This window comes from Oryx dammah, unplaced genomic scaffold (assembly GCF_014754425.2).
Source record: "Oryx dammah isolate SB20612 unplaced genomic scaffold, SCBI_Odam_1.1 HiC_scaffold_12, whole genome shotgun sequence".
Lineage (NCBI taxonomy): Eukaryota > Metazoa > Chordata > Mammalia > Artiodactyla > Bovidae > Oryx > Oryx dammah.
The window spans coordinates 29,578,990-29,605,245 of NW_024070196.1; the positions used below are offsets into that span (position 1 = coordinate 29,578,990).

Here is a 26,256-nt window from a genome sequence, read left to right on the forward strand (position 1 = left end):
GCCGGGCCGCGCATGCGTGGTAGGCGCCTCGCTCCGCCCGCCCCTGCACGAGGACCGGAAGTGTTTCGGCGTCCTGCAGCTTGGCCGGAAGTGTTGGCAGTTCGGCTTTTGGGAGACCAACTCCAGACGGATAAAAAAGGTAACTTCGAATATGGTCATTTGCTCACTTCAGGGTATGAAAAGGTTCTGCTTCCAATTCCGTAAAGGACTTAAAACAATTTTTAAATTCCAAATACTTAAAGTTGACGGAACAGCTTGTTCAGTTTTTTCTGACTCTTAACTCATTAACTTAAGCAGCCGTTTACAGCTCAATGCTTACTTACTCCAGTGTTTCATAACTGAAATGAGTGGACGCGGCACTTTAAGAACATGGACTCCTTTATTTGTTTTGGTAAATTTCTATTAATTACAATGCTATTTGTGTAATAACTCATGTTTGAGAGATCTTACACACGTGTGATAATGTATGTCGACTTAAATGCAAAACGTATGAGTTACGAGTTAAGTTTTACTTGAGGCAAAATGAGGTTAATAGGCGGGGAGATAGCATTTCAGATAGCTCTGAGAAAATTGCTACAGAGGCAGGAGGGGAAGGTTAGTCTATATATGTGATTTTGCTGAAGGGGGAGTACAGTGCAGTCAAGCACATATTTTTTGCATAATGTTTCTGCTGGTCTCCTGTTACCTCTACAAGTATTTTAAGTCATGTGCTGCTGCAGCTGCTGATTTTCAACACTCGTGAAAGGAGTTTAGGGTGGAGGGCAGAATTGAGGGACTCTGCTCTGTAGAAAGCTGGCAGAACAGGTTTTCCAAATAGATATTTTCAGGAGCCGATTTTATGAGCCCAATTCTTATACCTCCTATATCTAGAAAAACACTAGAATCCTCATGGTGAAGACCGTTTCTCCTAACTAGCAAAAAGCTTCTTTACGGTCTGAGCCACCAGGGAAGCCCCAAGAAGGAAATGGAAACCCACTCCAATATTCTTGCTTGGAGAATCCCTTGGACAGAGGAGCCTGGTGGGCTACAGTCCACGGTGTTGCAAAGACTATGACACGACTGAAAATGACTTAGCACGCATGCATAATCATGCAAAATCCACCCTTCACCTTAGAATTCTTTTGGTGTTGTATACATTTTATGGGTTTGAAAAAATGTATAATGACATGTATCCATCATTATAGTATTTTCACTGCCCTAAAAATCCTCTGTACTCCTCCTGTTCACCTCTCCCACCCCCAGTGCTACCTGCTAAGTCGCTTCAGTCGTGTCAGACTCTGCGTTCCACTGGGCTGCAGCTGGCCAAGCTCCTCTGACCATGGCATTCTCCAGGCAATAATACTGGAGTGGGTTACCGTTCCCTCCTCCAGAAGGTCTTCCCAACCCAGGGGTCGAATCCATGTCTCTTAACGTCTCCTGCATTGGCAGATGAGTTCTTTACCTCTCGCGCCTGGGAGGAGAAGGCAATGGTAACCCACTCCAGTGTTCTTGCCTGGAGAACCCCAGGAACGGGGGAGCCTGGTGGGCTGCTCTCTGTGGGGTCGGACAGAATCGGACACGACTGAAGTGACAGCAGCAGCAGCAGCGCCTGGGAAGCCCCACTAATTTTTTACTCTCTCCATTGTTTTGAATTTTCCAAAATGTTGAATAGTTGGAATCATATGGAATGTAGCCATTAAAAGACCAGCTTTTAACTTAGGAAATATGCATTTAAGTTTCCTCCATACCTTTTCATGGTGTGTCAGCTCACTTGTTTCAGTGCTAAATAATGTTCCACTGGGGCTTCCCACATGGCACAGCGGAAAGGAATCCGCCTGTAATGCAGGAGAGACAGGAGACGTGGTTCGATTCCCGGGTCTGAAAGATTCCATGAAGAAGGAAATGGCAACCCACTCCAATATTCTTCCATGAAAATCCCATGGACAGAGGAGCCTGGTGGGCTACAGTCTGTGGGTCACAAAAAGAGTCGAACGTGACTTAGTGACTAAACAATAATAATGTTACATTGTCTGGGTATATTACAGTTTATCCAGTTACCTGTTGAAGGACATTTTAGTTGCTTCCCAGTTTTGGCAGTCATCTGTGAAACTGCTATAAATGTCCTCTTGCAGGATTTTCTAGCTACACATTTTCAACTCCTTTCAGTAAATACCAAGAAAAGCAATTTCTGGAGCATATGGTAAGAGTATCTTTTAGTTTTCTAAGAAACTTCCAGACTGCCTTCCCAAGTGGTTGTACCATTTTTCATTCCCACCAGCAGTGAATTAGGGTTCTTGTTGTTCCACATCCTCACCAGCATTTGACCTATTACCATTGTTCTGAATTGTAGATGTTGCAATAGCTGTGTAGTTGTATCTTGTTTTCATTTGCATTTCCCTGATGCTGTGTATTGTAGGGCATCTTTTCATATGGTTGTTTGCTGTCTGTATGTATATCTTTGGTGAGGTATCAGTTGAACTCAGACTTATTTTTTTTAATTGGGTTGTTTGTTTTCTTATTGTTGAGTTTTAAGAGTTCTTTGTATTTTTTTAAAATTCCTTAGTTAGTTTGCCTGGTTGCCCTGGGTCTTCACTGCTGTGTGCATGCTTTCTCTCGCTGTGGCAGATGGAAGCTACTCTTGGTTGTGGTCCTCAAGTTTTTCCTTGCAGTGGCTTCCCTTGTTGCGGAGCACGGGCTCTCAGCTCATGGCCTTCAGTAGTTGCAGCTCTCGGGCTCTAGAGTTTGGGCTCGATAGTTGCAGTGTGTGGGCTTAGTTGCCCCACTGCATGTGGGATCTTCTGGACCAGGGATTGAACCCACGTCCCCTGTAACAGCAGGCAGATTCTCATCCACTGTGTTACCAAGGAAGTCCCGAGAGTTCTTTGTATTTTGGATAACAGTCTTTTAGCATTGTTGAGTTTGCAGCGTCTTCCCAGTCTGTGTCTTATCTTATCATTCTTGATGATGTCTTTCTTTAAAAAATTTTTTTTTCTTTACTTATTTTTGGCTGTGCTGGGTCTTCGTTGCTGCGCGGATTTATCCCTGGTTGCTGCGAGTGTTTATCCCTGGTTGCTGCGAGTGGGGCTGTTCTCTAGTTTCAGTGCTCAGGTTTCTCGCTGCAGCACCTTCTCTCGTGGCTGTATAAGGGCTCTAGGGTGCGCGGGCCTCAGTGGGTGCGGCACATGGGCTCCATAGTTGTGGCTGCTGGGCTCTATAGAGAAAAGGCTCAATAATCGTGGCACATGGGCTTGGTTGTTGCGTGCCATGTGGGATCTTCCTGGACCAGGAATCGAACCCATGTCTCCTGCATTGCCAGGCAGATTCTTTACCACTGAGCCTCTAGGGAAACCTGATGATGTTTTTTGAAGAGCAAAAGTTTTTCATTTCTTAAAGAAGTCCAGCTTATCAGTTAATTTTTTTATGGATTGTGGCGTGGTGTTGTATTTAAAAAGTCATTGTCATTCCCAAGATAATCTTAATTTTTTTCCTGTGTTATCTTCTAGGAGTTTTATAGCTATACTCTTAGGTTTATAATCCATTTTGAGTTAGTCTTTGCATGTGGACGTCAGAGACATGACTAAATGCATGCAGGGAGACACACACACACCCACCGCACCCAGTTGTTTTAGCACCCATTTGTTGAAATGACTGTCTTTTGCTTCATCCTGTTGCCTTTCTTATCCTTTGTCAATGATTATTGGCTGTATTTCTTTGGGTCTGTTTCCGGCCTCTCTCTTTTTTGTCATTGATCTACTTGTCTGTTCTTTCATTAATATCATACTGTTTCTAAATTGCTGTAGATTTATAGTAACCCTTAATTGTCGAGCAGTATCGCTCCTCCAACTTTGTTCTCCTTCAGTATTCCATTGGCTATTCTGGATCTTTTGTCTGTCTGGTATACAGTTTAGATCAGCTTATTGATAGCCATAAAATAACTTGCTGGGATTTTGATTGGGATTGCATTGAATCTGTAGATCAAAGTTAGAAAAAAAACTGACATCTTGACAGTATTGAGTCTTCCTGTCTGTCATCATGGAATATCTCTCCATTTATCTAGTTCTTCTTTGATTTCTTTCATGAGAGATTTGTTGTATTTGTCATATGAATCTTGTACATATTTGTTAGATTTATACCTAAGTATTTCATTTTGGGGGTTGCTGCTGTAAATCACATTGTATTTTTCATTTCAAATTGCACTTGTTCATTGCTGGTATATAGGAAAGCAGTTGACGTTGTATATTAACCATGTATCCTGCAACCTTGCTATAATCCCTTACTAGTTTCAGGAAGCTTTTTTGTTGTTGTTGATTTGCTTGGTTTCCTAAATAGGTGATAGTATCATTTGCAAACAAAGACAGTTTTATGTCTTCTTTCCAAACTTGCACACCTTTTATTTCATTGTCTTGTTTTATAGTATTGTTAGTACTTCCAGCATGATGTTGACGAGTCATGATGAGAGGAGACATACTTGCCTTGTTTTTGATATCAACAGAAAGGCTTCTAGTTTCTCACCATTAAGTGTGATGTTAGCTGTCGGGTTTTTTTTTAATAGATGGTCTTTATTGAGTTAATGGAAGATTTCCTGTACTGCTAGTGAGAGTTTTTATCATCAATGGATGTTAGATTTTGTCAAAAACTTTCTCTGCATCTACTGATATCATGTAATTTTTTTCTTTTAGCCTGCTGATGTGGTGGATTACATTAATTTTTGAGTATCAAACCAGCTTTGTATACCTGCAATAAATCTCAGGAATTGGTCCATTTCATCTAAGTTATCAAATTTGTGGGCATAGAATTGTTCAAAGTATTTTTTTATTATCCTGTTCATTTCCATGAGATCTATAGTGATAACCTACCTCTCTCTCATTGCTGATATTGGTAACTTGTAACCTTTTTTTCTTAGTTGGCCTGAGTAGAGTCTTTCGAATTTTATTGATCTTTTCAAAAAACTAGGTTTTGGTTTTGTTGATTTTTCTCTATTGATTTCCTGTTTTAAATTTCATTGATTTCTCTATTGTTTCTTTTCTTCTGCTTACTTTTGATTTAATTTGCTCTTTTTTTCCCCCTAGTTTCCTAAGAGAGAAGCTTAGATGAATTTTATGAGTGTGTGTATGTATCTGTTTATATGTTTATTTTGTTTTTTCTTTTCCATTGTGGTTTATTACGGGATATTTAATACAGTTTCCTGTGCTATACCATAGGACCTTGTTGTTTATCCATTCTATATATAGTAATTTGCATCTGCTAGTCCTAAAGGCCCAATCCATCATTTCCACCCTCACTCTCCCCCTTCAGAAACAAGTCTTCTCATGTCTGTGAGTTTGTGTTTTGTAGGTAAGCACATTTGTGTCATATTTTAGATTCCACATATAAGCAATATCATATGGTATTTGTCTTTCTTTTTCTGACTTCACTTGGTATGGTAATCCCTAGGTTCATCTATGTTGTTGCAAATGGTATTATTTCATTCTTATTTTTATGGCTGAGTAATTTTCCATTGTATGTGTATACCATATCTTTTTTATCCATTCATCTGTTGATGGATATTTAGGTTTTTCTCTTGTCTTGCCTATTGTAAATAAGCGCTGCTATGAATATTGGGGTGCATGTATCTGTTCAGATTAGAGTTTTGTCCAAATACGTGCCACTAAGTGGGTTGCTAGTCATATAGCAACTCTACTTTTGGCTTTTTGAGGAACCTCCATAGTCGCTGCACCAATTTATACTCCCATCAACAGTGTAGGAAGGTTCTCTCTTCTCCACAACCTCTCCAGCATTTGTTATTTGTAGACTTTTTACTGATGGTCATTCTGACTGATCTTAAGTGGAACCTCATTGTTGTTTTGGTTTGCATTTCTCTAATAATTAGTGATGTTGAACATTTTTATCATGTGCCTTTTGGCCGTCTGTATGTCGTCTTTGGAGAAATGTCTATTTAGGTCTTCTGCCTGTTTTTATTGCATTGTTTTGTTACTGAGTTGAATGAGCTGTTTACATATTTGGGATAGTAAGTCCTTACTGCATCATTTTCAAATATTTTTCTCCCATTTTGTAGTTTGTTTTGTTTTGTTTATGGTTTCCTTTGCTGTGCAAGAGCTTATAAGTTGGATTAGGTCCCATTTGTTTATTTTTGCTTTTATTTCTATTGCTTTGGTAGACTGATCTAGAAAACATTGGTATGATTTATATCAGAGAATGTTTTGCTGTGTTCTCCTATAGGACTTTTATGGTGTTGTATCTTATATTTTAAGTCTTTAAACCATTTTGAGTTTATTTTGCATATGATGTGAGGGAGTGTTCTAATTTCCTTGATTTACATGAGGTTGCCCAGCTTTCCCAACACCACTTGCTGAAGAGACTGTTTTCTCTCCATTGTATATTCTTGCCTACTTTGTTGTAGATTAATTGACTGTAGTGTTTATTTCTGGGCTCTCTATTTTGTTCCACTGATTCATGGTCTTTTTTTTTGTGCTAATACCCTTCTGTTTGATGACAGTAGCTCATTGTAGTATTGTCTGAAGTCTGGGATGGTTATGCCTCTTGCTTTGTTCTTTTTCCTCAAGATTGATTTGTCAATTCTGGGTCCTTTATGGTTCCATATATAAACTAGAGGATTATTTATTCTAGTTCTGTGAAAAATATAATGGGTATTTTGATAGGATCACTTTAAATCTGTAGATTGCTTTGGGTAGCACAGTGGTTGTAACAATATTAATTTTTCCAAATCACAAGCATGGGGTGTCTTTCCATTTCCTTAAATCATCTTCAATTTCCTTCCTCAGTGTTATATATTGTTCTCAGCATATGGATCTTTTACCTCCTTGATCAGGTTTGTTCCAAAGTATTTTATTTTATTTTTTTGATGCCATTTTAAAAGGACTTTTTTTTTTTTTTTTGCTTTCCCTTTATGTTATTTCATTGTTTGTGTAAAGCAATGCAGCCGATTTCTGTATTTTAATCTTGTATCCTGCTACCTTGCTAAATTCATTTATGGGTTCTAGTAGTTTTTGTGTAGTCTTTAGGGTTTTCTGTATTTTAGTATCAACCATTTACGTATAATGATAATCTTAGCTCTTCACTTCAATTTGGATACCTTTTTTTTCTTTTCCTTTTTTTAATTGCTGTGGCGAGGACTATGTTAAATAGAACTGATGGGAGTGGGTATCCTTGTCTTGCTCCAGAATTTAGCAGGAACGGTTTCAGTTTTTCACCATTGAGTGTAATGCTGGCTGTGGGTTTGTCATAAATGGTTTTTATTATGTTAAGAGATGTTCCCACTGTGCCCACTCTGGTAGGAATTTTTTTATCATGACTGGATGTTGCATTTTGTTAAATGCTTTTTCTGCATCTGTCGAGATGACTGTGGTTTTTGTCTTTTCTTTTGATGTGGTATATCACACCGAGGGATTTGCATGTATTGAACCACTTTGTGACTCTGGGATGAATCTTACTTGGTCATGGTTTGTAATCTTTTTTATGTGTATGTGTTGTTGGATTCAGTTTGCTAATATTTTGTTGTGGATTTTTGCATCTATATTCATGAAAGATACGGGCCTGTAATTTTCGTTTGTGGTAGTGCTTTTGTCTGGTGTTGACTTCCCTGAGGGCTCATACGATAAAGTATCTGCCTGCCGTGTGGAGGACTTGAGTTTGATCCTTGGGTTGGGTAGATCCCCTGGAGAAGGAAATGGCTACCCACTCCAGTATTCTTGTCTGGGAAATCCCTTGCACAGAGATCCTGGTGGGCTGTAGTCCATGGAGTCACAAAGAGTCGGGTGCTACTGAGTGACTAACACTTGCATTTTGTCTGGTGTTGGTATTAGGGTGATGGTTTCGTAGAATAACTTTGGGAGTCTTACCTCCTTTTCTTTCTTTTGGAAGAGTTTGAGAAAGACTGGTATAAGTTCCTTTTTGTATGTTTGGTAGAATTCCCCAGTGAAGCCATCTGGTCCTGGACTTTTGTTTGCAGAAACAGTTTTTTCTTTTTTATGACAGTTAAGTTCAGTTCTCTGCTTAACTGATTTCTTCTGCTGTCTGTGTTCATTTCTAAGAGAATGGTGTTTGATGTCTCCAACTGTGATAGTGGATTAGTCCATATCTCCTTGCTGTTATATCAGTTTTTGTCTCACACAGTTTATGCTCTATTGTTATATTTTATACACATTATAAATTGTTACTTCTTCTCAAGAGTATTCACCCCTTTATCTTATGTAATGTGTTATTTTCCTCTTTATCCTATAACTTCCCTAACTTTAAAGTCTGCTTTGTTGGAGTTTAATATAACCTCTCCTGCTTTCTTTTGACTCGTGTTAGCATGTTATATTTTTCTCAGTCCACTTACTTTTGATCTGAGTCTTCATATTTTAAGTGGGGTTTCTTGTAGTAAGTTTAGATAGTTGAGTTTTCATTCTGACAGTCACTTGCCTTTGAATTGGTACATTTAGATCATTGAGCTGCAAAGTAATTATTGATATATTTGGATTAATATTTACCATATTTGTTACTGCTTTCTGTTTGTTGTCTTTGTTCTTGGTTCATCCATTTTTCTTCCACTCTTTTTCTGCCTTTTAATTAGCCATTTTATTTGATTCCATTTTCTCTCCTTTTTTAGCATATATCAGTTATACTTTAAAAAAAATTTTTTTTTAGTGGTTTTCTCAGAGTTTGCAGTGTGCATTGACACTAATCTAAGTACACTCTCAAGTACCACTACACCATTTTGCTGTGGACTGAATATTTGTGTCCCTCCAAGTTCATATGTTGAAACATTATGGTATTTGGAGGTGTGAGGATTATGCAGTGAAGGTGGAGGCCTTCTGAATGGGACTAGTTCCCTTGTAAGAGAACCTAGAGTGCTTCCGTGCCCCTTCCACCATGTGGAGACAAAGTGAGAGGACAGCTGGCTCTGAACCAGGAAGCAGTTTCTCACCAGGCACCAAATCTTCTAAATAACTTCTTTTAACATTTTTTGCAAGGCATTTTTTTCCAAACTTATTTTGAATAATTTCAAATTTACAGAAAAGTTACAAAAATAATAGAGAAAGTTCTCTACCAGTGACCTCTCTGTGTGTCCCCAGGTGTACTATGTATCCTTCAAGACCTGTGAATAATAAACCTTGCTGGTTTTGGTTTGTTTTTTTTTTTTTTTCTCCCAGTTTCATGATGTTTACTGCTGAAGGCATCTTGCAGTCGTAAGAGCCACAAGGGCTGGTTCAACTGTAACAGTGGTTCCAAAAGGGGAGATGTCCCTGTGTGGGACTCACTCACTTGTAGCCCACAGAACACTATTGATACGCTGATGGTGCAAAGCGCACACTCTTCTCTTTCTCCTTTTTCTTCTTGCACTGTTTGTTTGTTTTAGCTGCGCTGGACCCTCAGTGCTGCACATGCGCGTTCTCCGGTTGCGGTGAGTGGGGCTGCTCTCTTGTTGCGGTGCATGGCCTTCTCATTGGCAGATGGATTCTTTTTTTTTTTTTAATCTTAACATGTATTATTGAAGTACAGTTGACTTAGAGAGTTTAAGGTGCACACAAGGTGATTCAGTTGTACATATATGCATATATTATTTTTGAAATTATTTTCCATTATAGATTATTACAAGATACTGACTAGAGTTCCCTGTGCTATACGGTAGAACTTTGTTGCTTGCTGCATATCTGTTTTCTTTTTAATTAGAAATCTAGCATTCTATTCATACTAAGTCAAACAAGTGGAATCAAAATGTCATAAATTTTTTAGGCAAAACTTCGTAAGTTTTCTAAAATATATATATATATAATATACTATTTATACATATGTATACAAAAGCTTTTCTGTTATGTTTGATAAAGACTCGAGAAAGAACATTAAAAAATAGAAATTGGAAAACATAAATGAAATGGGAGCACTGAATATGAAATAGAAATAGTGAAACAAACTAGATAATAGTAAAATGTCATACAGTCCAGTTGTTTTTAAACACTGCTTCTCATTACAAATATATCTGAAGCTTTGGAGGAATATAAGCAATACCTGGGCATTTGTATTTTTCAAAAAATATTCCAAGATTATTCTGATAAGAATCTGGAGTTTAAAAAATGATTACAGATTTTTCTATTAAATATAGTTTTGGTGACATAGAATTATATTATTTTTCTGTTGACCCATCATGTAACAGTGGTATTAAGTGAGTAATAGTTACATAATCACAACAGTAAAAGATGTTTTATCGGTTTTGACAGTCAGTAGGTAAACAAAAAATAAAAGATAATTATAACTGCAAGCCATGATGAGCACATGATTAACCTAAAATATAAAATAATTACATACAATTTGTGGGGTCTAACCAAGTGATGTGGTAAGTGGCAGTGAATATATGCACATGTTTTTGAAATATTTATGTTCATCCTAAATATTCTCTCTCTTACTCTCTCTTTTTAACCTCACAAGGGTTGGGTTCTCAGGATAAATGCTCACAGTTGAAATAAATGTCCTCAAGTGGCTCACATGTGTGTCTGTCCATAGTGGGTATGAAGTGTGCATGGTTTTTCAATCAGGACTGTGGTGTATTTTAGGAAACTAACCTTTTTATTTGTGGTCTGTGACTTAGTAGCTACTCTTATTCTATAGCAAATGAGGAATGTGGACAGGCAAAATGAGTTTTTGTGGCTGCTTGTTTAAGGATGTGAATAGGCAGTCTTGGGAAGCTGGAATCATTTGTGTCCACACAACAGGCCCCCAGGCGCTTCCTGGTGGCTCCAGTGGTAAAGAATCTGCCAGCAGTGCAGGAGACCTGGGTTTGACCTCTGGGTCAGGAAGACCCCCGGAGGAAGAAATGGCACCCCACTCCAGTGTTCTTGCCTGGAGAATCTCATGGACAGAGAACCCTGGTGGGCTGTGGTCCATGGGGTCACAAAGAGGCGGATACAACTGAAGTGACTTCACTTGCATGCACCCCCGCACGCCCACAGGCCACGAGGCCTGAGGGCCAGATCTCCGTTACATGACGTTATTTGCCTCTGCTCGGGATACGTTTGATTCTTGTGCAGTGTTTGCTGTGGAAAACTAACATGGGTAAACTGACTTAATCTACTGCTTATATTAAAATATTCCAGTTGACTTTATGATATAAGAAAAGTTTTCATTTGGTGAGTTAATCAATTAACAACTACAAGGAATGTCTTTGTTGACAAAGATACAGAGAGCTCAGACAGTTTCACTGGGAAAAAATGTTGTCGTTGATTAGTTACATATATGCTTAGGTGTGTGGAGTATGTAGCATATATGCTAACTCTTACGTAGCACCCTTATATAGCTCCTTTTATATTCTAAGTGCTTTGTTCAGTCGCTCAGATGTGTCTGACCCTTTGAGACCCCATGGACCGCAGCGAGGCTTTCCTGTCCTTCACCATCTCTTGGAGTTTGCTCAAATTCATGTTCATTAAGTTGGTGATGCCTCCAACCATCTCATCCTCTGTCATCCCCTTCTCTGCCTTCAGTCTTTCCCAGCATCAGGGTCTTCTCCAACAAGTCAGTTCTTTGCATCAGGTGGCTAGAGTTACTGGAGCTTCAGCATCAGTCCATCTTATCAATATTCAGGGTTGATTTCCTTTAGGATTAACTAGTTTGATCTCCTTGCAGTCTAAGGTACTCACAAGTCTTCAGTGACACAGTTCAAAAGCATCAACTCTTCAGCTTTCAGCCTTCCTTACAGTACAACTCTCACATCCATACATGACTACTGGAAAAACTATAGTTTTGACTGGACTGACCTTTATCAGCAAAGAAATGTCTCTGCTTTTTACTACATTGTCTAGGTTGTCATAGCTTTTCTCCCGAGGAGCAAGTGTCTTTTAATTTCATGGCTGTAGTCACTGTCTGCAATAATTTTGGAGCCCAAAAAAATAAAGTCGTCACTGTTTCCATTGTTTCCCCAACTATTTGCCATGAAGTGATGGGACCGAATGCCATGATCTTCGTTTTTTGAATGTTGAATTTTAAGCCAGCTTTTTCACTCTCCTCTTTCACCCTCATCAAGAGGCCTTTTAGTTCCTCTTTGCTTTCTGCCATAAGTGTTGTGTCCTCTGCATATCTGAGGTTATTGATATTTCTCTCGGCAATCTTGAGTCCAGCTTGTGCTTTATCCAGCCTGACATTTTGCATGATGTATTCTGCATGTAAGTTGAATAAGCCGGGTGACAATATACAGCCTTGACATACTCCTTTCTCACTTTTGCACCAGTCCATCATTCCATGTCTGGTTCTGTTGCTTCTTAACCCTCATACATATTTCTCAGGAGGCAGGTAAGGTGGTCTGATATTCCCATTTCTTTAAGAATTTTCCACAGTTTGTTGTGATCCCCACAGTCAAATGCATTAGCATAATCAATGAAGCAGATTTTTTTCCTGGAATTCCCTTCCTTTTTCTTGTGATCCAGTGGATGTTGGTATTTTGATCTCTACTTCCTTTGCCTTTTTAAAATCCAGCTTGTAACACTGGAATTTCTCAGTTATTGTATTGTTGAAGCCTAGCTTGAAAGATTTTGAGCATTACCTTGCTAGCATGTCAAATTAGTACAGTTGTGTGGTAGCTTGCACATATTTTGGCATTGCCCTTCACTGGGACTGACCTTTTCCAGTCCAGTGGCTGCCGCTCATTTCCCCAAATTTGCTGGCACATTGAGTGCAGCACTTTAACAGCGTCATCTTTTAGGATTTGAAATAGCTCAGTTATCATTCCATCATCTCTGCTAGTTTTGTTCATAGTAATGCTTTGTAAGGTCCACTTAACTTCACACTCCAGATGTCTGTAGGTGAGTGATCACACCGTTGTGGTTATCCTGGTCATTAAGATCTTTTTTGTGTAGTTCATCTGTGTATTCTTGCCCCCTCTTCTTAATCATCTCTTCTGTTTCTGTTAGGTCCATGCCATCTCTGTCCTTCATTGAGCCCGTCTTTGCATCAGATGTTCCTTTGGTATTGTTTTCCTCTGTTTCTTTGCATTGTTCAGTTAAGAAGGCTTTCTTAGCTTTCCTTGCTATTCTTCAGAACTCTGCATTCAAATGGGTTTATCTTTCCTTTACTCCTGCCTTTAGCCTTTCTTCTTTTCTCAGGTATTTGTAAGTCCTCCTCAGACATCCATTTTGCCTTTTTGCATTTCTTTTTCTTGGGGATGGCTTTGGTAGCCGCCTCCTGTAGAATGTTACAAACTTCTGTCCATAGTTTTTCAAGAAGTCTATTAGATGTAGTTCCTTGAATCTGTTTGTCACTTGCACTGTATAATCATAAGGGATTTGATTTAGGTCATACCTGAATGGCCTAGTGGTTTTCCCTACTTTTTTCAATTTGTTCCTGAATTTTGCAATACAGAGCTGATGACCTGAGCCACAGTCAGCTGCTGGTCTTGTTTTTTGCTGACTGTATTGAGCTTCTCCATCTTTGGGTACAAGGAATATAATCAGTCTGATTTTTTTATTGACCATCTGGTGATTTTCATGTGTAGAGTTGTCTCTTGTGTTGTTGAACTTGGGTATTTGCTATGACCACTGTGTTCTGTTGGCAAAACTGTTAGTCTTTGCCCTGCTTCATTTTGTACTCCAAGGCCAAACTTGCCTGTTACTCCAGTATGTCTTGACTTCTTGCATTCCAGTCCTCTGTGATGAAAAGGGCATCTTTTTTTGGTGTTAGTTCTAGGAGATCTTGTAGGTTTTTGTAGAACTGTTAACTTCATCTTCTTTGGCATTAGTGGTTGAGGCATAGACTTGGATTACTATGATACTGAATGGTTTGCCTTGGAAACAAACATGATTCTGTCGTTTTTGAGATTGCACCCATGTACTGCATTTCAAACTCTTTTGTTGACTATGAGGGCCACTCCATTTCTTCTAATGGATTCCTGCCCACAGTAGTATATATGATGGTCATCTAAATTAAATTTGCCCATTCCTTTCCATTTTAGTTCACTGATTCCTAAAATGTCAATGTTCTCTCTTGCCATCTTCTTTTTGACCACTTCCAATTTACTGTGATTCATCGACCTAGGTTCTTGACCTTGTAAAATGAGATGACTTTTTCAAACAGAAGGGTAGGCCCCAGGGTGACTAGGTGCTCGTTTTGGTGACAGTTTACCTGAAGGTGATGGGGAAAGTTGAAGACAGTGGTATAGTGTAAAGCGATCAAGTCCATGATTCATATCATCATTTTGGTTAGTTTTCTGTGATTCTGGTTTTCATTCTTTCTGCCCTCTGATGAATGAGGATAAGAGGCTTGTGGAAGCTTCCTAATGCTAGAGGGTGGCTGTGGGGAAAATTGGCTCTTGCTCTGGTGGGCAAGGCCATGCTCTGTAAATCTTCAATCCAACTTTCTGGTGATGGGTGGGGCTGTACTCCCTTCCTGTAATAAGGCATAGAGAGGTCAAGTAACTTTATCCAGGTCACATAATTAGTAAGTGGCCAAGGCAAGATTTGAATCCAGGGAGTCTAGCTTCAGAGTTTAGATTCTGAACCACTGTGTCAGACTGCCTTTCTGTATTTATTATCCCATTTTGATCAAGAGAGAGTACCTGGATCACCCTAGTTAGTAAAGGCCTCACATTCTTTTCCTGGTCTAGGATGCAAGAAGTGGTCTTCACTGTGATGCTTACTAAACATAAGCTATAAAGGTGTCTTCACCCTTCTTCTCTCCAGGCTAGTAAAAATTTAGGTTCTTGACCTTGCAAAATGAGATGACTTTTTCAAACAGAAGAGTAGGCCCCAGGGTGAATAGGTGCCCATTTTAGTGACAGTTTACCTGAAGGTGTCAGGGAAAGTCGAAGACAATGGTATAGTGTAAAGTGTTCCAAGCTCATTATTTGCTCTAAGTTACGGGACACTTTTTTCTTTCAAGTGATCATTAAGTGCCAGGGCTTCCTCAGTGGCTCCAGCCAGTAAAGAATCTGCCTGCAATGTAGGAGATCTGGGATAGAGTCCTGGGTTGGGAAAATACCCTGGAAAAGGAAATGGCAAGCTATTTCCCATTCTTGCCTGGGAAATCCCATGAATAGAGGAGCCTGGTGGGCTACAGTCCATGGGGTTGCGAAGAGTAGATTATAACTGAGCAGCTAACACTATTAAGTGCGAAGTGCTTAGCTGCATTGTTTCATCTTTTCATCACCACAGTCTAGCAGGTAGGGGTTTATCTGCTTTACACAGATGGGGAAACTAAGACTAAGGGAGATCAGTAAATTTTTTGTTTAACTCCAAAGTCTATTTCAGTGGTATCAGAAATTTTCAACTTTTGTTTTTGTTGCTGCTGAATACTGAAAGTTTAATGACAATCCCAAAAAGCAAAGCAGTGGTAGTGAGTTCCCAAAAGTTACCCTGTCGGGTTCAAAACTGTCCTTTCCCAGAGCCATTCCTGACTCTTAATTCTTCACAGATCACATTTGGGAAACCACTGAATGTCAACTGCACTTTTTCAGCTTAAAAATACCTGGGTGTGGTTGACTGGTTGATGTCTCCTTTTATAGGAAGATTCCTAACCTGGGGACCTTGCCTAGCCACTTAAAGACAGACTCCCTTTTTAACTCAAGATATAGAAAGAAGTACACCTTCCTTGTCTGCAGGGTTTTCAGAATTCTACAGCACCAGGTTGCTTTCCCAGATCTCATTTGAATTTGTATGTGATACATTATTATTTTGAAAATATCTATCATCCCCTCATAGGTAATCAGTGGTAACTTTGAAAGGGTCTCTTCCGTACCTTCCTACTTCTGTACAAGTGTGTGTATATGTGTGTGTGTGTATATATATATATTTCCTATTACTTAAAGAAATGGCATTATATGTACTGAAACTTATATTTTTAACTCCCAGTGTGTCAATATTATTACTCAAGATAGCCATATATGAATTAAACTTACAATTTTACATACTATGGACATACCAAAGCCTGATATTTTCATATAAGAACTTGTGACATTGGCTACCGGAAGCCGAAGGCCTTTATTTTTGGTTACCGTCACCCACTTGTTTTTCCCTAGAGGATTCTGAGTGAGGCTTTTGGATATTCTTGGGGCTTAGCTAACTGTTTGCAACACAAAACTGATGACCCCAGGAATGGGGGCGCTGACCTACCTTCCATGGTCCAAAGTGCAGGATACCTTCCTTTCAGGCACTTTCCAGTGTTCCTTCCACTGGAGGGACCCACTGTCCCCTCCATACCTATTCTTTTTTTCTTTTTAAAATTTTTATTTAACCTAAATATATATTTATATATATATAAATTAGATTCTACATAGAATGTGGTGGTTTTCTTTCTATGACTTACTGACTTGCTTTACTTAGCATAATGCCCTCTGAGTCCACATGTTACAAATTTGTGTAAGATTTTTTTTTTCTTTTTTATCACTGGATAATACTACATATCGGAGAAGGCAATGGCATTCCACTCCAGTACTCTTGCCTGGGAAATCCCATGGACGGAGGAGCCTGGTAGGCTGCAGTCCATGGAGTCGCTAAGAGTCAGACACGACTGAGCGACTTCACTTCACTTTTCACTTTCATGCATTGGAGAAGGAAATGGCAACCCACTCCAGTGTTCTTGCTTGGAGAATCCCAGGGACGGGGGAGCCTGGTGGGCTGCCGTCTGTGGGGTCGCACAGAGTCGGACACGACTGATGCAACTTAGCAGCAATACTATATATGCAGAATACATCTTTAATTATCCATCAATGGACACTTAGGTTGTTTCCAAACAGTACTGCAGTGAACGATGTTGTTGTTCAGTTGTGTATTAGCATCCGACTCTTTTTTCGACCCCATGGACTGCAGCACGCCAGACTTCCCAGTCCTTCACCATCTCCCAGAGTTTGCGCAAATTCATGTCCATTCAGTCAGTGATGCCATCCAACCATCTCATCTTCTGTCATCCCCTTCTCCTCCTGCCTTAAACCTCTCCCACCATCAGGGTCTTTTCCCGTGAGTCAGCTCTTCGTATCAGGTGGCCAGAGAATTGAAGCTTCAGATTTAGCACTGAGAGGGGTGCATGTATATTTTTGACTTAGTGTTTTTATTTGGATAAATACCCTGAAATGGAATTGATAGTGCCATTTTAAATTTTTTTTAAGGAAACTCCATACTATTTTCCGAGGTAGTTGCACCAATTTATATTCCCAACAACACACGAGTCCTTTTTCTCTACATCCTCACCAACGCTTTTTAAAAAACTTTTAATAGGATAATTGCTTTAAGAATTTTTTCTATCAAGTCTCAACATGAATCAGCCATCAGTTCAGTTCAGTCGCTCAGTCGTGTCCGACTCTTTGCGACCCCATGAATCGCAGCACGCCAGGCCTCCATGTATACATATTTTCCCTCCCTCTTGAACCTCCCTCCCGTCTCCCTCCTCATCACATCCCTCTAGGTTGATACAGAGCCCTTGTTTGAGTTCCCTGAGACACACAGCAGAACTTGGAACTTGATGACAGCTGTTCTGAGAAGTATGATGAAGTGGTACCACACTGTGGGTGTTTGGTTTTTTTTAGGTTTTTTAAAAATGGAAATATAATTGCTTTCCAGCAATTATGTTTGTGTTAGTTTACACATTTCCCCTCCTCCTTGAGCCTCCCTCCTGCCTCACTTTCCATCCTACCCCACGAGGTCATTCACAGGGCACTGAGCTGAGCTTCCTGTGCTGTCTACAGCAGCTTCCCACTAGGTAGCTATTTTACCCATGGTAGTGTATATATGTCAGAGCAACTGTAAATCCATCCCACCCTCTCCTTCCCGTCTGTGTCCGCAAGTCTGTTCTCTGTCTATTCCTGCCCTGCAGTTAAGTTCATCAGTACTGTTTTTCTAGATTCTACATATATGCGATAATATACAGTGTTTGTTTTCCTCTGACTTACTTCACTCTGTAAGGCCCAGCCATGTCTCTGCTAATGGCACGATTTTGTTCCTTTTTGTGGCTGAATAATATTCCACTGCATATATGTACCACATCTTTATCCATTCATCTGTCGATGGACATTTAGGTTGATTCCGTCTCCTGGCTACTGTAAACAGTGCTGTAATAATGAACACTGGGGAACGTGTCTCTTCTTGAATTATGGTTTTCTCAAAGTATATGCCCAGTTGTGGGATTGCTGGGTCATAAGGTAGTATTGAGGCTTCCCTGGTGGCTCAGATGGTAAAGAATCTGCCTGCAATACAGAAGATCTGGGTTTGATCCTTGGGTCAGGAAAATCCCCTGGAGAATGGAATGGCTACCCCCTCCAGTATTCTTGTCTGGAAAATTCCATGGACAAAAGGATCCATGGGGTGGCAAAGAGTCGGACACAACTGAGTGACTAAGCATGTTACATCATTATGTTTAAGAAGTATCCTCGTAAATACTACGTATGGTTCTTAAACTGCTAAGTTTATGGGACTTGCATTCCCATAGTTACTGATATATAATTTCTCTTTGTTCTCTTTGCCTACAACAGGGTTAATTTTCTTTACTACAAATTATTTACTCGTTTATTTTCTGCTTATTTTTGGCCATGCCGGGTCTTTGTTGCTGCATGGGTTTTTCTCTACGTGGGGGCTACCCTCTGGTTGGGGTGTACAAGCTTCTCGTTGCGGAGCACGGGCTCTGGGGGCACGCAGGCTCAGTGGTTGCAGGTCCTGGGTCCTAGAGCACAGGCTTAGTTGCTCTGCAGCATGTGGGATCTTCCTGGACCAGGGATCTAACCTGCGTCTCCTGCATTGGCAAGCAGAGTCTTCACTACTTAGCCACCAGAGAAGCTGCTTTTATTTACTCTGAATTTAACCTGAATCTTAAATGTCTAAAACCAGTACACAAATCCTTTTCAGGGAGATTGACCAGGAGATCAAATACTATTTGATACAACTGGCTTCGAATTGCCTTTTGGCATTTGCAGGATGCATGAACCAACTTGAATCTATCTTTATTTCTTTAGGAGGGAGGGACTGAGGATAAAATATTAGGAATTACAGTCGACAGACATTCCCTTCTTCACCTCTGGAAGGTTATCAACTCTTTTTTCATCACTAGGGATTGTGGGTTAAAAAAGCAAAATCCTCTCCAGTTATCCTGAAAATCAGGATAAGATGAACAGGTATAAACTGCCAGTTGTTCAGCCTTCTAAATTTTGAAAGTATTTATTTGTACTTATATTGGAAAGTTTAAAGTTCGTGGAGGTATACATATTTTCTGTGGATTAAGGATTTATTATTCTTTGTATTCTAGTGCTTGAACCAACTTGTGAGAAGATTAAGCATCAAATGCTGAGACGTAGACCAGGAAACCCCAGCATGCTATTTCATCTGGAATAGCATTTCTCAAAAAAAGGTTAAGAGAAATTCGTGCAGGGAGCTCCTCTTTGTGTACTGGAAATCTTTATAAAAGTTTTCTAGTTCATTTATTTCTAGATTTTCTTTTCCAATACAATGTTATTCTATGACAACACTTCCAGTAGTTTTCAGAATAAACATCATTGGAAGGTTTAAAAAGTTTGCCAGTTTACTCAACCCTCATTGCCAAGCAAATGTATGGCTCTGAAAACCTGTCCCCAAACCACCATCAAGTCACTGAAGTTCAATATGTGAACATTAAGCCTCTGCTCTGCAAAACTCATGGTGCAAAAGTAAGTTTACACTACGTCTTGACAGTGTGCACTTTACTATTAGTGAACAAACAGCAACTGATGAATGCACTTTGTCAGTTATTTGTTCACTAATATGACGCCATTTTACATACACAGAAAATGTTTTATATACTCTGATTCTGCATATGTAAACATTTTATGGCTATGCTTTGTAAACAAATTGTATACCACCTATATAGGGGTTACATATAAGAATGTTACCAATTTAATATCATAAACCATTCTCATGATTGCTCATTGAAGCTAAAGGTCTGGTACGTGCAAAACCCAGTTTGTTATGATTTTCGGCATTGCACTGGTCACTGTTTGTGCCAACAACAAACTGGGAAATTGAGAAATCGAATGTAGTAGTTTTCTTTAAAAAAACAATTGTCAGCTAGGAGGAACTGAACTACAAGAAGGTATTTTATACTAATGACTGGAGTCGGAGTCACTATGTATATAAATTATTTTAATAATGGTTGGAGAAAAGAAAAATAACGTGGATACCATATTAGTACTAAACAATTCAGTAGCTTCATTTAAAAATTGCTTCTGTATTAAACAACAGTGGCTTCATCCAGCCAAATACAATTTTTTTTACTTTTACTGTGAGTCTCCTTTCAAGACACTAAGCCATAAAAGTATTATTTCAGGGAAAAAAAAAACAACGCTTTAAAGCTTCCTTTACTTAGATCTCCATGTCTAATTACATTTTTACATCTACATTCTGTGTGGGTCCATATGATTTCAAGATCATGTTAAAACTCAAGTCCATGGAGGCAAAAATTAAAAAAAAAAAAACACCCAAGGAAGATGCACGACACATGTATGTAATCAGAAAGCAGCAAAAAATTGAAGGTGTCTAATCTTTAACAACTATTTTGAATTTCTGACCCTTTTGTTACATTGATACTTGGATTAAAAACGAAGGACGCTGGTTACTTATATAATACACAGTACTCACAAAATTGACTTCTTTTAGTCCAGAACTACTTAAAAGTATTCAAGGCCAGAATATGAAAAACCTATTAAGCCAGTATTAAATTTTAGAGGTATTACATATGGAAACTTACAACATGGCTTTTTAAGTATGAATTTTAGAGTCAAAAAATTCTTAAGTAAGATTTGGTTTTAAAGTAAAAAGACAGCTAATAAAATCAGTTATCAAGCAAAGGGATAGGAAAACTTTTTTAAAATACATGAAATAAAAGACTTGAATAATCCAATATAAAGCAAAATATAATGGAAATAAAATGATTATGTAATAGACTGAATGAGAGGATAAATAAAACAACAGGAAAGACTAAGGTAATTTCTACTTACTTTAGTTGTCTTATAGTATATAAATGTATATAAGACAACTAAAGTATGTAAAACATTTTGAAGTTCACGAATCTCTTTATAGGATGAGTAATCAATACACTTCCCTAATACTCATCATGTGACCTAGGACATGATAGTAAATTAGAGATCCCAAAGATCATGCCATTAATGTTTTTGTCAGTATGCATTTTGACCTGCATGACAGACTAAATCAAATGTTCATGATTCAATTATTGTCTTTCTTTGACTTGAAAGCTCCAAGTTATTTAATAATGTATTTTTAATATGTGCTTTTTCTTTTTAACGCTTACTCTAATAATATGCTGGAGGTCTGGATGGTGACCAGATCCTAGAGATCTGAAAGGTGAAAGAGCCATTACCACCTGCTGACCACTGGCATAGATATTTAGTGATTTTTTTTTTCCTTTCTAAGCAGTTATTAATATTCCAGAAATTTCAGGTGCCCTGTTATTGTATGAAACAATTACCCTTGAATTTAACAAGGGGAAAAAAAACTTAGACATCTGGTTATGTTATAAACAACCAGAGTTGTTTGTTTTCGGAAACATGAGTATATGGAAGAATGTTAATTTAGTTTACTTATTAAGAGATGTGAAAGATAAAACTTTTGTTTTGGTTAAAGACTTACTTGGTTGGTTTTGATCTGCATTAAATCTTTTTTTATCAAAAGAAAAGATGATGCGCTTCCTGGAAATTATTTTAAGATTATTATTATACTTAAATCTTGACAAAACAAAAGGTAGTTTTAAAGCTTTTTTTGTTTTTTGATCAAAAAGTCTGGATCTTCTGAAACTAAGATTAAATATTTAGTTTGATAAATGATAGTTGTAAAACATACTATAGTTAAGAGGATAATAAAACATTAGAATCAAACTTTATAAGCATTCCCTACACCTTTGTCATTGGAAAAGTCATCAGTGGCTGACTTTATCAATATCATCAGATTTTAAATACTGATAATACAATTAGATATACATCTCATTAAGTTTTATAGAATCAAATACCACAAAACAAATTACGCTTAAAACTTGGAAGTCTAACCACAAAATAACATTTCCTTTAGAATTGGATTTTTTTGTTGTAAATCTCTAAAAGTTGAGAAAGATGAAGTTAGATTTTTTTCTATCACTTGTAAATCTATGATATGTACAATTAATAACAAGGCTTCAATTGTTGTGGACTACCAATACCAGCTCTTAAAAATAAAATGAAATCCTAAGGGTATTACAGTTCAAATTTATGCAAATAGAGGGATGGTTGTTAAATCTATTTTGGGTTAGTTGATCTTAAACATACTTTTTCAAAACTGTTGATGTACTAATTTGGATAAAATATTTTCACAGTCACTTTGTGATAATGATAATTGATTTCCCAAATTCATTTTAAAGACTTCTAGCTAGGAAATATAATCATAAATATACCAAAAACTGACCCCCCCCCCAAAGTCTAAGAAATTTGTATTTCTTAATTTTTACCTTTTTAAAATTGAGATGATCTTTTATTCCAATAGCCTAATTCTTTGGTGTGCTGTTTGTAGTTATTTTAAAACTTAAATATTCTGTACATAGCTAAGGAATTAAAACATTGCAAAACTTTATATTACTTAATAATCTTTGTTTTTAAAGTCACTATGATTGGTTATTAGGAGTTGACTTCTGAAAGCAAGTAACTTATATTTTTCCATAGAGTTGAAGTGTATTACTTTATTAATTATCCTAGATATTTCCTACATATTTAGTTTTTATTTGCATATTACTACAGGAAAATATCCTATTTTGCTATATATTTTTAAAAAAATCTTTAATTTTTTGTCTAGCACTTCATACTTCATACAGATTAAAATTAAACTGAGCCCATACCATCTACCCAAAACTAGATTAAGTAGAACATTTTCTCTTTTATTAATGTATTCAATAAACAACTAATTATAAGGGTAAGGGCTTTTGAAAATCATTTAAGTTGAATAAATGGGTAAGAAAAGTATACACATTATTTTTGGATATTTTTAACTTATAAATGAAGTGGTATATAACTACAGGAACTGGAATATAATTCTGATTAAAACAGAGAACTATATAAGCTAGTAAGGAACTGAAAATGTCAGGATGTACTAGACAGTTCAGATGCAGAAAGGGTTGTTCTTACATACTCCCAGTTAGAGGTACAGCTCCTAACAAAGTGGGTGGAGATTTTCTTAAGAGAAAGCAATAAACTCGTTACACGTACTTTATTCCCTTTCATAACTCTGATGCTGTTACTGAAGTGAACCTATATATTACCAACATAGAAATGAAAAGTAACAATACATGCTTAACAAATGTTTCATTGTTGCTAATGGATATGATTATTTCATAAGTTTGAAGACAAAAAATATATTGGGTGTATATGATTTTTTTAATGCAAAAAAGGGACATCTCCTTCCTCTGAAAGGATGAATAAAAATCCCTGCAAAATGCACTGTTCTATACTCTCCTTTCAGTGCAGACTACATTGTAGAAACAAAATCTCTCTTAGAGAACTAGTTGTGAGTAGTGACTATCCCTAAAGATATTGAACTCTCAATTTTTACTACTTAAGGAAAGTCAATATTAATTCTTAATACAAAGATGTAGTTTGGGGAAAAACTGAGCTTCTCAAAATTTTAACATAGGGCAATCTAGTTGATTGGCATTAAGAATACAAGTACCCATGCACTCTCTTGTTTCTTTTCTTTGTAGGTTGAACAGTCTGCCTCCCATACTGAAAATTTCAAGCTTTTGGACAGAACTGAACAGTGCGAACAAGTCTGGTGATGAAGCTCGGACTAAATTCTTAAAAGAATCTTAGTTTCACAGTCCCTCGTCCCATATAAATATATGAAGCACCAAAACTGGAGCCCAGGTCTGAACATGTTATATAACAGCAAGAACTATAATTTAATCACATCATATCATATTACACTATGGAACATTATATATTTGCCTGTTGATATGTAACATAGTTTATTACAAGCATTATTTCCTAAGACTTATGTGGTATGAGTGCTTCAAGTATTATCGCTTATAGTGTTTATATGTTAACAGTAAATCACTGATAAATGTATATAATGCAATACACATTGTGCCATTTCTCCCTACCCTGTGTTAACAGATTAACAAAATGAACTAAGAAAACAAAAACTATTTAAAACTAAAAACAAAGACTATCAACATCACAGATGCATGTCTGAGTAAGTCAACAGCATTTCCCCCTTAACATGAAGGTATTTTCATCAAAAATGCTTCATCATTTTTAGGTTAGCATTACTTTAGCAGCAGCTGGTCTTCAGGACAAGTACATCAGAAGTTTCAAGTGCAAAAGACACTGAATTACTCTGAGAAACATCACTCCACATGACTAATGAGAAGAAGCAAACTGCTGGTGTCACCTTAACATAAAATTGTGCATTTTCCCCTTCAGTGTGTGGTTTAGTCCATTTATATGATGACAGTTTTGGAAATTATAACAGTACAATAACTACAAAAAGGTCAGTGCCTTGGTGGCTTTAAACCACATCAGTTTCAATGTTTTTAAAAATAATGATGCAATTAAATCTATGCTTCTGCAACAATAGTGCAATACAGTATCCTTTCCTGAATAAAGGAGCTGAGGTTTATCCATGTAGAAGCTTTAAGTAAGGTAGATTGTTGCCAACTACTTATCAGTCTTGCATGTTTGACATAAAATAGATTAGGAAAGCTTGAACTGATTTGTTAATATTCAGCTAAAGCTTCACATAAGCAGCAATGGAAATGAACATAAGTGCACTCAGTATAAAACACTTTTCAAAACTACTCCAAAAAACAAATGACAGAATGTGGTTAAGAGCAACTAAACATCTGTTGGTGTACCAGATGTAAAAGAAGAAGAATGGACTCTGTGGTTACTTGCACTATTTGAACTACATGAAGGTAAAGGTAAGACTTAGTCCACTTCCATCTCTCCAGAAGATTTAGTATGCTGCGAGTTGTCTTTTGTTGAATCTGGTTTAGTTTCAGCCCCACTCTGTCCATCCATTGGTCCGTTGTGTTCATTATTATCCTTTGCCTTGTCTTCAGCAGCCTCTACTTTCGGTTTGGGCTTATAAATGATGGGGTTACAGAAATTATCCAGTTCCTAAAGACATGAAGAAAATTGATTAAAAATATTATGTAACAAAGTTACCACTGATGTTCTGAAGTTCACATATACTTTGTAAATTTCCACATAATTCCACATTGCTGAATAGCTGTTAGCTCAGCTAGATAACCAGCTAATTCTTGAAATACCTTAATGAATTATTTACCTTCTTGGCTAGTGTATGTCAGTGGTTTAAGATACTATTCAGTCTTTGATATAATAATACATTCTGTATTTATTGTTACTAAATTTCTTCCTCATAATTTATTTTGGCAGGAATAATCTTTATTTTGGCCATGACACATGGCATTCAGAACGCCCTGACCAGGGACTGAACTTGGGGTCCTTGGCAGTGAGAGCACAAAGTTCTAACCACTGGAATGCCAGGGAATTCCTAGGAATAATTTTTAATTCATTCCTTTAAATTAGGCCTAAAGCTCTGTTATGAGAAGTATGTCACATAGCACCTATTTCATAAGTTAAAATTTCTCAAAATTACTTGAAAACTATTTCAATAAATGGAATTATATAAATGTATACACTAACTTTACTTTTGGAAAACAGTAGCTTTTTCTGTTGAAGGAAAAATAAGCCATGGAAGTAAATTCAACTTAATAATAATTTCAAAGATATTATTTTCTATATCCTTGGTTTTTCTGCACAGAAATGAAAGACCATTTCAGTAACGCTACTGTGAAACACTTTATATTCTTTCAAGACCAGTGTCACAAAATTGGGTGGGGTGGGAAAATAGGAGGTAACATCCTGGGGGAATGTTTCTTTGGCAAACTGTACTTGTCACACTCTGCCTCTCACCTGATCAGGAGTAAATAATAGATTCTTTGTAAAACTTTCTCAAAAAGGAAAATACTCTTACTGCTTTATTATTAAAAAAAAAAAAACCAGTTTGGCACAGAACTCAACATCACTAATCATCAGAAAAATGCAAATCAAAATCACAATGATATGTCTCATACCTGTCAGAATGACTGTCATCAAAAAGAACACAAATAACATTTTGGTAAGGATATGGAGAAAAGGGAAGTCTATGTACGTTTCTGGTGGAAATGTAAATTGGTATAGCCCTTATAGAAAACAGTATGGAGGTTCCTAAAAAAGCTAGAAGTTGAATTACTATATGATCTACTTCTCAGTATCCAGAAATAAATGAAAATACTAATTTGAAA

At 37.5% G+C, this 26,256-nt stretch overlaps 1 protein-coding gene and 1 long non-coding RNA gene across 2 annotated transcripts in view; one reads left to right on the top strand and one right to left on the bottom strand.

The window, feature by feature from the left end:
* The first annotated feature begins 33 nt into the window (after window positions 1–33).
* On the top strand, window positions 34–24,369 carry LOC120870963. Its single transcript, XR_005722905.1, has 2 exons — window positions 34–139; window positions 23,650–24,369. It is a non-coding gene; the product is annotated as an uncharacterized LOC120870963 (long non-coding RNA).
* The window catches only part of HSPA4L (heat shock protein family A (Hsp70) member 4 like), a 52,314-nt gene continuing 49,886 nt past the window's right edge, over window positions 23,829–26,256 (bottom strand). Inside the window, exon 20 of the mRNA XM_040250513.1 lies at window positions 23,829–25,066. Coding sequence (XP_040106447.1) covers window positions 24,875–25,066 — 192 coding nt within the window. The 3' untranslated portion in view covers window positions 23,829–24,874. The remainder of the gene's footprint in view (window positions 25,067–26,256) is intronic.